At 35.6% G+C, this 12,003-nt stretch overlaps 1 protein-coding gene across 2 annotated transcripts in view; it reads left to right on the top strand.

The window, feature by feature from the left end:
• Nucleotides 1-12,003, top strand: part of CEP250 (centrosomal protein 250) — a 41,366-nt gene that overhangs the window by 13,850 nt on the left and 15,513 nt on the right. For both annotated transcript variants that reach the window (XM_058177451.1, XM_058177449.1), the window contains 11 exons: nt 638-782; nt 1,632-1,778; nt 1,940-2,170; nt 2,601-2,794; nt 3,014-3,141; nt 3,252-3,421; nt 3,737-3,904; nt 7,071-7,205; nt 8,730-8,873; nt 9,392-10,167; nt 10,828-10,987. In XM_058177451.1, coding sequence (XP_058033434.1) covers nt 638-782; nt 1,632-1,778; nt 1,940-2,170; nt 2,601-2,794; nt 3,014-3,141; nt 3,252-3,421; nt 3,737-3,904; nt 7,071-7,205; nt 8,730-8,873; nt 9,392-10,167; nt 10,828-10,987 — 2,398 coding nt within the window. The remainder of the gene's footprint in view (nt 1-637; nt 783-1,631; nt 1,779-1,939; nt 2,171-2,600; nt 2,795-3,013; nt 3,142-3,251; nt 3,422-3,736; nt 3,905-7,070; nt 7,206-8,729; nt 8,874-9,391; nt 10,168-10,827; nt 10,988-12,003) is intronic.

Genomic DNA, 12,003 nt, shown 5'->3' on the forward strand with positions numbered 1-12,003 from the left:
CCCTAAAAAAATGATCTGCTCCCACATCATGTATCTGTTCTTTTTTTAATGTAACTTTTTCCTCATTCATTCTGTTGGAAGATTAATTTTCTATAAAGACACATAATATCTTTTAGTAAGTTAATGATAGTGTTGACTAGGTTACCAACTTTAGTGTCAGATGAAACATAGCCTAAGAATTAAGGTAGAATGTAGTCAGTTTGGGCACATTTTGGCTAGTATGCAACAAAAGCAATTAAACCTTTACCTATGATAGTCTGTGTAAGCTACCTTGCAAGATAATATACTCTCGTATGTATATTTAGAGCATGTATATTTAAAATTATTTAGAATATATATCCAGTATATTGACAGAAGCTGTACTGCTTCAATATTCCAATCCTGGACATAAGCATCTTCAGTTTATTGATACACTTGACAAGGAAAGAAAAAGATAAAAGTGCTTTTCTCTCTATTCTCTCCTATGTACCATATTTGAGTTTTGTAAATTTTATTACTTTGAGTGAATTAGTAATATTTTGGCTGCAAAACCAGCTTTCAGTACTCGTAGGACAGTTTTTTTAAGGCAGAATATGAAAGATGTTTTAATAGAAAATACATATATAGTCTCCTTTTTTTAAAATATATTTTTTTTCAGTCAGGAAGATCAAAATGCTCTTGAAGAAAAGCATTCATTAATAAAAAATGAATTGATAGCTATGAGAGAATCATTGGAAAAATCTCATCTTGATGGAGAACTGATGAAGCAAGAAAAACATGAACTTGCTTTAGCATTAGAGCAGGTACTATTAATGTACTTTTCTTGTTGAGACCTTATCTTATACTTGAACTTAAACTGGACATGTGTAAAGTATAAATGTCATATTAAATGTTATATACTATACCCTTTCCTCATTTATTAACTACATTCTGATCTAATGACCTGATAGTGAGGCATTACTTACTTAGTAAGTGAACCGTGGTGTGAAGATCACCAGTAGCTGTTGTCTTATTCAGATCATGTTCTCTCATAGAGTGATGTCTCCCCTCACAGGGCTGAAAGATTGCTTAAACAAGCTATCTCTTCTTGTGCTGTTTTTCTCCACAGTGTAGTGCTTCCTTAAAAAGTGCTAAATGTAAGTTAACAAGCTCAGCTCCGTGACCTTAATTAGTTGATTAGAACCCTCCTGCTGGCTGCAATGCTGCCTGAAAGTGCAGGACCTTAATTAGTTTTACACTGAAGATTTTTGTTATCAGGCACAAAATGTGGTGGTAAATGCACTTATTGGTCAGTAAAGACATTAAATGAGGAATGGTTGGAATGGTCAGGCTAATAAAAATGTAATTTATGTTATAAATTCAGAGTTTTATATATAATTCCAGTTAATAAGACTTGCATTCCCTCCTTATAAGTGGGTTAAAATATAAAAACACTTGTCCTGTTCTAAGTATGTTAGGCATAGAAGTATGTTATCACACAGAAGGCAATTACAACACCATCTTTTCCTCTCCTTATCCCCAATGCTACTCACGAGATTACATTGTTTGGCCATAATTGGATGAGCAGAATTTGGCACATGTTCAAGCCACTGAATAGAAATTTGTCATAGTGATTAATAGATGTTTGTTTTTGATGTGTTTCATTCTGTAAGGCTGAAGAGTCTCTTGCAAAGCTCACTAGTGTGCACAATCGGCTAAAGGCAGAAACTGCTAACCTTCATGACACAGTTACAAAGATGAGTGCCCTTAATGAAGCACTAGCACTGGATAAAGTGAGTTTAAACCAACTAATTTTGAAGGTAAGAACGTATTCTAGATCCATTGTTTTTATGCTGAAAAGCATGTAGTATGAAAATAAGGGATATGTTAGTTCAGTGATTCTGTTCAACTCAGAATAAAAACAAATGTTTCTCCAACCTAAGATTATCTTTATTAATTGTTGGTCTTTCATTACATTCAGTTAGAACAAGAAAACCAAGCTCTCTTGGACAAAGTAGATCACATGGAAAGGAGAGGGGCTTCCTTGCAAAAGCATCTTAACCAGACAGAAAGAACAAATGAAGAATTATGTGCAGAGAAGTTTCGGTTGGAACAGTTGCTGCATAAGGCCGAGGAGCTGCAGGAAAGCTTGCAGAATGAATTGAGAATATTAACAGGTGAAAAGGAAGAGGCAAATGAGAAGCTGAGTCAAGTGAGTATTAAAAGCTAACCCACATAAATATATTAGAGCATTGTTTCCTATGGCAGAGGTTGGAGTGCAATCAGGCAGGAACCCAGCAAAGTTTAGTACACTAATTTATAGAAGAAAGTTGGCCTGGGGTGCAAGGAGTTTTTATTGTGAGGAGGGATTTTTTTCCTGTTTTTATTTGTTTTATGATTTGCCCAGAGTAAGAGTTCGCAATATGGGCAGCTGTATAAGTTCTTTAAATAAAAGTACATAATACAGTTTAAATTTAAAGATATAGTAGATTTTAGTATTTGTTTTATTGATTTATCCTGGTGGGTAGTATACAAATTTTTATACATATAAGTAAACAAATCATGAAATAATGAATATTTCCTATTTTACTATGGTATCTATTGAGACTATTTTATACTAAACATTTTTTTTATTCTTGTAGATACATCATCAGAATGAAACATATCATACTAGTCTGGAACAAGCAAATCAAGAGCTAATTCATACACGGGAAATACTGTCCAAGGCTTCTAGAGAAAAGGAATCACTAATGCGTGAAAAAACTGCTTTGGAAGTACGACTAAAAGTTGTTGAGAGAGACAGACTGACTCTTACAGAGCAGGTATCAAAATTTAGGTAAGAAAGTGTTGGATGAAGATGATTTGAATAAATAACTATCTGGATTCTGAAAAAATCTTCATATTTCATAACACAAAGGTCTTGCATTAGAGATAGGTCTGCCCTTGCAGAAAGCAACTTAAGAAATACATCGCAGTTACATTATTATACCACGTTATATAACAGTAAAAGAAAGAGGCAAAGACTAAATGCCAATTTTATGTCTGATTCTTGTAGGTCAGGAAAAGATCTTTTGGAATCAAATTTCTTCCAGGCTCAACAGCAATTATCTCAACTAGAAGTTACCCGAGATCAACTGGAAATGAAAATTCAGACAATTAGCCAGGCCAAAGAAGTGATACAAGGTGAGAAATAGTTGGAATTTTCATGATACAGTAGAATACTTATATTTTCCTTGGTTAATGGGAAATGAGATTAAGTAGAAATTCAATTTCTTCTTTGCTTATTATTTCAGGAGAAGTGAAATGCCTTAAGGCTGAACTGGAAGCTGCAAAATCAAAAGTTGAACAAGAGAAAGAAGAAAAAGCACAGCAGCTATCACAGATAGAGCAGAAGTACCAAGAAACCCTCAGCCACTGCAACACTGAACATAAAGAAGAAATGGACATACTCTCTCAGAAGCTGGCAAGCATTTATAAAGTTACTCTGTCATTGGTTCTGTTTCTCATATGATTGTATACCTCACACTATTATATTATACACTATTATACAACAATTTTTTTCTTTTCTCCAGATGTTCTGTTTTACCTCAACCTATGTGCTCTTTTTGTGGTCAGTTCTTTTTTTGGTTATTCTATGACATTAAGGCATAGTATCTTGTCTTTAGTAAACTCATTTCAAATCTTTGCTTAAAGGCAGAGCCTTTACTTTAGTGGTTAAAGAAGAAATCATTCTTTTTTCTTTATGTATTGATTAGATATTTGCCTGATGTTTTTCTAGAGAAATGAACGTGAACGTCACCAAATAGAATTGGAACATGTTGTCACGGAGAAAGAAGAGATTGAAAGTGTCTATGAAAGGAAGCTGTTGGAACTGCAGCAGAAGATCACTGAAATTCAAACCCATATGGAGGATGAGCTCATTAAAGCTGAAAATGCAAAACAAGAGGTAGTATGGCTTGTATTAGAACTTCCTTCTCCACACTGAACACCATTAGGAGTTTAGACTTCATTCCTCAAAATTCTCTTGCCAGTTTGGTAATTGTTGAGAATCTACATATCTGGAAGCTTTTGCTTCAGCCCCTTTGTTTTTCTCTTTTATTATATTATTTATGACTCTGATATACTAATGTGGAAGATTATTGCTACTTATTCCTCTTTTTTATTGCTTTAGATATTTAAAAAATTACAACTGCATATCTTCCAGTTGGCTGTTATTTATACACATACCATTCATACATAGGCCTGCCCATGTTAGGTGTCTATCATTCCTTTAGGTAATAAGAACTCTTGAGATGAGGATGTTGAAAAAGTTGTAGTGATCAAAATAGAATTGCCATTATGCAGAATATGGAGTGATAACAATTCAAGATGTTAAAGAGATACTCTCTTGCTTGTGTTAATTTTTAAGCATATTTAAGACTTTCACATTTTATATATCTTCTGTGCTGACTTTGGTCTCCTGGGTTTTTAAAAACAACTTAAAATTGATTTTTGAGTACTTATAGTCCGTTTCATGCCGTGCATTGCTAAAACACACTTATCTCTGATTAATATCTGGGAATCTAATTTGAGCATACATTGTTGAAACTGCTATTTGTAATTTTAGTATAAAAGCTTCATTCACACTGACTAAGTGAAAACCTATCTTGTTTCCCCCAAAATAAGACATCCCCTGATAATAAGCCCAATCAGGGTTTTGAACGCAGGGTAATAAGGCCAAGTGCTTATTTCAGGGTTCAAAAAAATATAAGACAGGGTCTTATTTTCGGGGAAACACAGTATTTCTGACTAGCTGCATCCTTTCTGAGAATTAGCCAGAAAGCTTATGTAACAAAACCAGGATGTTCAGTTAAATTGTTAGTCTCCCAAACAAAATAATAAAAGACAATAAAGAAGGAATATAAAAGAAATTTCTATTATCCTTGTGGTCAGCAGGTGCTAAAATTCTGAATGTCTTCTAATACTTCAGTAATGTATAAGTGGTATTTAGGAGCATCTCACTTGTACCCTCTACTAAAGGAAGTATCTGAAACATTTAGAAGAAGAAATAGAGACATATAATGCAATCACTGGGGTTTTCTTTCTATTGTCTTTATAGAGTTCTTTAGGCTGTCTTTCTTCTTTCATTAACATTTGGAAGTAATTCTATAGTAGTTGGAACCACTGGGCCTATACTTAAGAAAACACATATTTATAAGTATAACCAGATGCACTAAGAGAACGTAGAGAATAGATGTTTAAGATCCAAAAAGACAAAACTTGTTAAGAAATTACATCAACTTTTTGAAAGCTTCCACCTCTGAGCTTTCTATGACCAGATGGTTGGGGATGGACAGCAGGGGAAGAAAAGAAGAGGGCAGGACGCTATTCCAACAGGAACAAAAAGGAAGAAGTATTTCAAGAAAATATTTCAACAAGAAAGTAATTTTTTCTATGGGGAGAACAAACCAGAGACAAATCATCAAATGGGGGACTGAAAGAAAAAACATCCTTTCCTTGAGTTACTTTTTTTTTTAAATTTTGTCACAACAGTATATATAAGCATAAGCATGAAACAATTATACAACATATGAGTGTACATATAATGAAAGGAAACAATAGGACAGGAACGGTAGGCACTTTTGTGCTCTTATGTAGGTCCCTTATAGTCCTCTTAGGAATGGGGTGAGGTCAATGGTAGACAGTTTTTGGTTAAAGCTTTTGGGAGTTTGAGAAGAGACCACAGAGTCAGATAGTGTGTTCCAAGCAGTAACAACTCTGTTACAAAAGTCATATTTTCTGCAATCAAGATTGAAGCGGTTAACATTAAGTTTGAATCTATTGTTTGCTCTTGTATTATTGTGATTGAAGCTGAAGTAGTCTTTAACAGGAAGGACATTACAATAGATGATTCTGGTCTTGTCGGAGTCGGCGGAGTTCTAAGTTTTCTAATCCCAGGATTTCAAGTCTGGTGGTATAAGGTATTTTGTTGTTTACAGAGGAGCGGAGAACTCTTCTTGTAAAATATTTCTGGACTCGTTCAATTGTATTAATGTCAGAGATGTGGTATGGGTTCCAGACAAGTGAGCTGTATTCAAGAATAGGTCTAGCAAATGTTTTGTATGGTCTGGTTAGTAGTGTAGAGTTTTTGGAAAAGAAGCTACGCAAAATTAGGTTTACAACTCTTAGAGTCTTTTTTGCTATGTAGTTGCAGTGGGCTTTGGCACTTAGATCATTTGATATGAAAACTCCAAGGTCTTTAAGAGGGTGGGGGTCATCTGTAAGGTAATGTCCATCAAGCTTGTAGTTAGTGTTTGGGTTCTTTTTTCCAATATGTAAGACTGAGCATTTGCTGGTTGAGATTTGGAGTTGGCAAGTTTTAAACCAATCGGATACAAAGGCAAGGTCTTTTTGAAGGGCAGTAGTATTGTTGGTGGTGTTAAATAGTTCGACATTGTCAGCAAAGAGAACACAATAATTTGAGATATGGTCACAGAGATCATTTATGTATAGTTCTTCTGGGTCAAATTCTGGGGAAAGGTACATGAAGCTGACGTTCTAGAGATGCATCTCCAAAAAAAGTCACTTGCTTTCTGGCACTTCTTTCTATTTCTCAAGTTTGGTGTGAAGATATAGTGGAAAGACATAAGATAATCTTGTATGTTTATCTTCTTAAGGTGCTATGTGTGTAATTTCATTTTCTTTCCTGAAATTCTGTTCCAGCATTGATTTAGCAGTTTACAGTGACTAAATGCAATTTGTTTTCAAATAGAACAAAGGAGAGATGGGCCTCATGGTGATATATAAGAAAACACTATATTTTATGGAAAATGTTCAGCATGATTTGATTCTTTTTAGGTGCTAAATTGAATTTTAGAGTGGATATAAATTGTTAAAACAAATACAGTAGATATTTCTGGCATTTCATATTTAACAAATTGCATTTAGATTAGAAATCTTGGGAAACAAGTCTTTTGAGAAGGCCTGAAATGCTCATGCTTTATTCAAGTCTAATTATGCAGCCTGGCTTCAGGTTATTATGAACTGTTAATTTCTATTGTGATACTTCTAGTTTTAAAATGCTCGTGTATTTAATGAATCCAGATATATATATCTATGTAATCTCTGTATAGGCTCTTCTAGAAAAAGAGAATGAAAAGAAACTGTTACGAGAGGAAATCTTCCAAACAAATGAAAAACTTGCTAATACTTCTCAGCAGCTGGAGTATCTTCATCAGGAGATGAAAAAGCTTGAAAAGAGGGAACAGGTAAGAATAAGTAGATTAGTGAAAAATACTGTGAAACCTTCCAAGAATCCAGCTCAAAAACTACTCTTTCACATGATAAAATACCCTCATTTGTCTTCCTTACTGTATAGAGCTCAGGTTCCTAGAGGTTATATAAGTGAGGGTTAGCAACCCTGTTCAGGCTGGTGGATATATTTGGAATTTTTGAAGCATGTTGCAGATTATGTTGCACAATTATTGCCCTAGGAAGTGGCTATCATGATGAGTTTAGCGTTGCAAACATCAGTTTATCAAAAGGCTTCATCTTACATCCTCTAGCTTCCATGATATTCTGTATAGCTCTAGCTCAAGGGTATCAAACCTGTGGCTCGCGGGCTGGATGCGTCATGTGTTGGCCACCCCCACCACTGTTTTAGCAAAGGGGAAAAAAGTCATGATACGTCATGTGACGACGCAAGTTTGACACCTCTGCCCTAGCCTTTTTTTTTTTTTAATATGGCTGTAGGGTCGGATGGGGGGGCATTTTTTGTGTGTGAATTAAGATGGTATATAAGTTAGCATGCTGTCTTCCAGTTTGTGATGGGGAAAGAATTTGATGGATACCAAGGAAGACATCTGCTGACTACCGGAATCCACAAACATTAGCAAAAGAAGGTAGATGCTGAGAAAGAGTCAGGGAACATCTTGGTGCACATGACTTAAAACCAATCTATGGTCTATCATGTGGCAAAGATAATATCTTTCTCTGCCACCACAGCATTAACATAATACTGTCCAACAGATGTTTTTTAAATAATAACTTTGTTCAGTTCTAGGTTTTGAAATGATGAAAGGATGCTATTCACAACCAACTGTATCAAAGCTTATAGTACATTTTACTAGCAAAATTGTTGGTAGACCAACTGCATATTTATTTATCATATTTATCATATTTTTATCTTGCCACAATCATAAAATGTCTTTTGTCCACTCACAATAATAAAAAACACCAAAATATCCTAGAGATACAGTATAAAACTCTCAAAACAATACATGATATTAAACTCCAAAAGCCCTCTTGAAAAGCTTTACTTCAAACTTCTTCCAGATCCAGAAGTTCGAAATAAATGAATAATTTCATAGGGCTGATCCCCTAACTTCCTGGAAATGGGTGCCTCTGCTGGTTGATTGAAGTGGTTGGGTCGACTAGTTGCAAGTGATGAGAAAAAAATGGGGGCCCTTTTTATTTTGGGGTTTTGCAAGATGTGCAATCTAGCTCAGTGTAGTTCTTGGTTGAACAGTTTCCTTTTACAAATCTACCACTGTTGTCCAGCCAAATTTTGATGGTGTACTTGAATAGAGCAGAAAATTTAAAAAAACCATAATTAAATTTAATTGCTTTCCATATATAGCCATTATTACTCATAAAACCAGGGAATGATATATACGCCTAGATTTTATAAGTATGTAGAAACTTATTAAAGGAAAGGTGGTGTTATAGAACTAAACCTAGATATGCACAGATATGGTTTGAAATATTAAATCCCAATTCTTACTTATTGGCAGAGTAATGTACAACTTCTGGAAGCTAAGCTGAAAGATAGCACAAATACAATGAAAACATTGAAAATAAAGCAAAAGCAGGAAATAAAATCTCTCAAAGAAGAAATAAATCTTCTACTTAATCAGCAAAACAGTTTACAAAATCAGGTGATTTTACTTTAACTTATTCTTGACTTGGGTTACTTAATATGCAGCCTTTCTGAAACTGTAATGAGAATCTATGAGTGTGGGCTAAAACTGAGCTTTGTCAACTTTTCCAAAACATTATGGAAAGCTGTACAAATAAAAAAAATCAAAATATTTCTATAAGAAATATATATTATTTTAAGAAAAGCCAGATATTTTGGATTATATAATAAGACTGATTCTGGTATCTAACTTCCCTTCTGCCAAATTTATTTTTTTCCTATCTCCTAATGGTGTAATTCCCATCGCATTGGTACCATTTCTATTACGATCAGACCAAGATTGAAATCTTTAAAAAGCTCTGGCTGATATTGAATTAGTTTATCTTGAGATGTTTAAACCTGCAGCATTATCTCTTCATTTATGGTGAGCCATAATGTGCCATCTTTACACTTTGTGTGTAGTATACCGTACCATTGTGTTGACATTTGTGGAAGTTACATGTTCTGCCTCTTCACTATTTTATTCTCTCCTTTAAGATACAAGAGTTGGAGTTCCAACTGCTGGCTGCAAAAGATTCTTGTAAACTGTTTAACCAAGAGGCTCAGCAGCATTTAAGAGAAAAGCAAGAATTGTCTGAACTGAAGGAACTTGAAGTGTCACAACTACAAAAGGTGCTGGAAACAGAAAGAAGACAGAAAGAGGAGGTCATACAGCAGAACATTAAGTGGCAGAGACAGAAGGAAGAGTTGGAACAAAGAAACATAGAACTGACAGCTATGCTGCAAAGTCAGTGGGAGACTGAAAAACACCTAAACAGCAAGCTACTAAGAAAGCAGGAAGAGGTCGAGCACCATCAGACCACTGTTCAAGCCTTGGAAAGAAAGCAGAGTCAGTGGGAAAAAGCGGAGCTTCAGAATTCTGAGCTCCAGAGGCAATGGGAAGAGGCAAAATCTCAAATCAAACTGCTGCAGAATCAGAAAAGGGACACAGAGCTTCAGAACAGAAATCTGCAGCAACAGAAAGAGGAGGTGGAACTTAAGAATGCCAGACTGAAAGCTGTACTTCAAAGGCAGCAGGAGGAGGCAGAACACGAAAGTGCCCTGCTTCAGAGCCATTGGGAAGAGGCACAAAAACGCTGTTCCGAGTTACAGAATTGGAAAGAAAAAGTTGAATATCAGAATGCAGAATTTCAGGCCCTTCTTCATAACAAGCAAGAAGAAATGGAAAATAAGGATACATGTATGAAGAAAGAACAAAACCAGAATTTGGAGCTTAAGGCAACATTGCAAACTCTGGAGCACGACCGAGCTAGGTAAGCACAAACTACAAAAAATCCTAAGTGGAAAATAATGATCTCAAAGAGAATTCCTTTTTGCTGATTCCCTATAAATATTAAATGATTGTGTTTTTTTTAGAATGTACTTGGTGAAAACTTCTCTTAGAAAAAGACAGGATAGTCCTTGATTGTTTATTCCAAAAGAGTGTTTTGTAATTTTATATTTAAAAATCAGCAGCCTTTTATAGGTCTTAAAGCTTAGTTTTTATAGTTTGCATTGTCTGACTAATTATTGTAGTATCCTGTCAGGAATGTTGCTGTCATATGATTGCAATATAATTTCATGCATCTCTATCTGTTAATGCTGGTATGATCTTCCTTGTTTCTATATTACATTGTTTACATTAAGAGAGATGATTTCTTGGTAGTTTAATCTCATATATTCTCCCAATTATGTGACATGAATAATTTTTGTATTGGTATCTTCTTTTACAGATGCGCACTGTGCTTGACACATTTTTGTGTAATTATTATTTTCTGGCATATATACTGAAATTTTGCCTTTACATCATAATTTATAACTCTGTACCATAAAAGAACTAAAACTTAGATATTGATAGCATCTAAGGGAAAGCAAATTGGGTTTTTGTACTTAAATATGGTTATCCTACAACTGAAAACTTGCTTTTTTTCTAGCTTGATTCTCTCATTGGAGGAGAAGGAGTTCAGACTCAAGAAACTTCAAGAGAGGGACAATGCTCATCAGGATGAAATCACCAAATTGAATAGTGCCCTACACCAAGCAGAAAAGATGCTTGCTGAGCACAAACAAGAAGTGCCAGAATTCATTAGCCAGGTATCATCCACAACAATTCCTTTTTATTTTTCTCTTTATTGCCAGCATCTTATCGATGTACAGTAGTATTTTTAGAATAAAACCTGATTTCAGTGTTTTATTTTTTCTGATACATTGGCCTCTTTCTTGCATTGTTTGGAATAACCTAGCTTAATTTTTCCTTTACTTGCATAAAACTGATATAGTAATATGTAATGCCCTACAGCTAGTCTTTAATTTGAATACAGCAACCCTTCAAAGTTATATTGGACTGAATGAATGATGGTTACAAATGGTTCTCAGAGTTCTGGGCCCAGTACCCCTGTGGCCATGTGATCGTAATCTGGATGCTTGGAAACTTGCTTGTACTTAGGACTGGTTGCCAACTACTCCATGCTCATATGATCAATATTTGCAATCTTCAATGCTGGTCTCCCCAGAAAGCCAAAGGGGAAGCCAACAGAGAAGATCACTAGTCACTGGGGTAAGTTTCCTCCATCTGCACACACCCAGCCTCTCTACACTCAAATCCCGTTAGCCACTTGTGCGTTTTCACATATCCTTTCTGACACTTCTTATGTACCTCTGTGCATCTTCCCTGGATCATACAGTGCTTCTCCCACACTCCCTTGTGCAGTCTTCTTAACCCACATGCACCCCTCACACACATCCTGCCTATGCTCCTCAGTGCACTCCCTCATACCACTGTATACCCTCCCCCACAGTGCGGTACCTCTCATGATCCCCTCACAAATTTGTACATCCTCTCATATCTTCCTGATTTACATGGCACCTCTCATCCTTCATGACTTTCCCCCACCCATCCACTCTCACTGTTTACCCCACCTGGCAGCAGCCTGTTATCTGCCTGGAAGAGTGGCTCTTGCAATTTCCTGCTGTCCCCCTCCTCCCCCCCTCCCCCCCACTGACTTTGATAGTTGGAAGTCAGCAGGAAATTGCCTCACCTAATGACTATGGGATTCAATTAAAAGCAGCAACCAGGACTGCAAGCACTGGTGTCACTAAGCAATGTAATC

Source organism: Ahaetulla prasina, chromosome 3 (genome assembly GCF_028640845.1).
Source record: "Ahaetulla prasina isolate Xishuangbanna chromosome 3, ASM2864084v1, whole genome shotgun sequence".
Taxonomy (NCBI): Eukaryota; Metazoa; Chordata; class Lepidosauria; order Squamata; family Colubridae; genus Ahaetulla; species Ahaetulla prasina.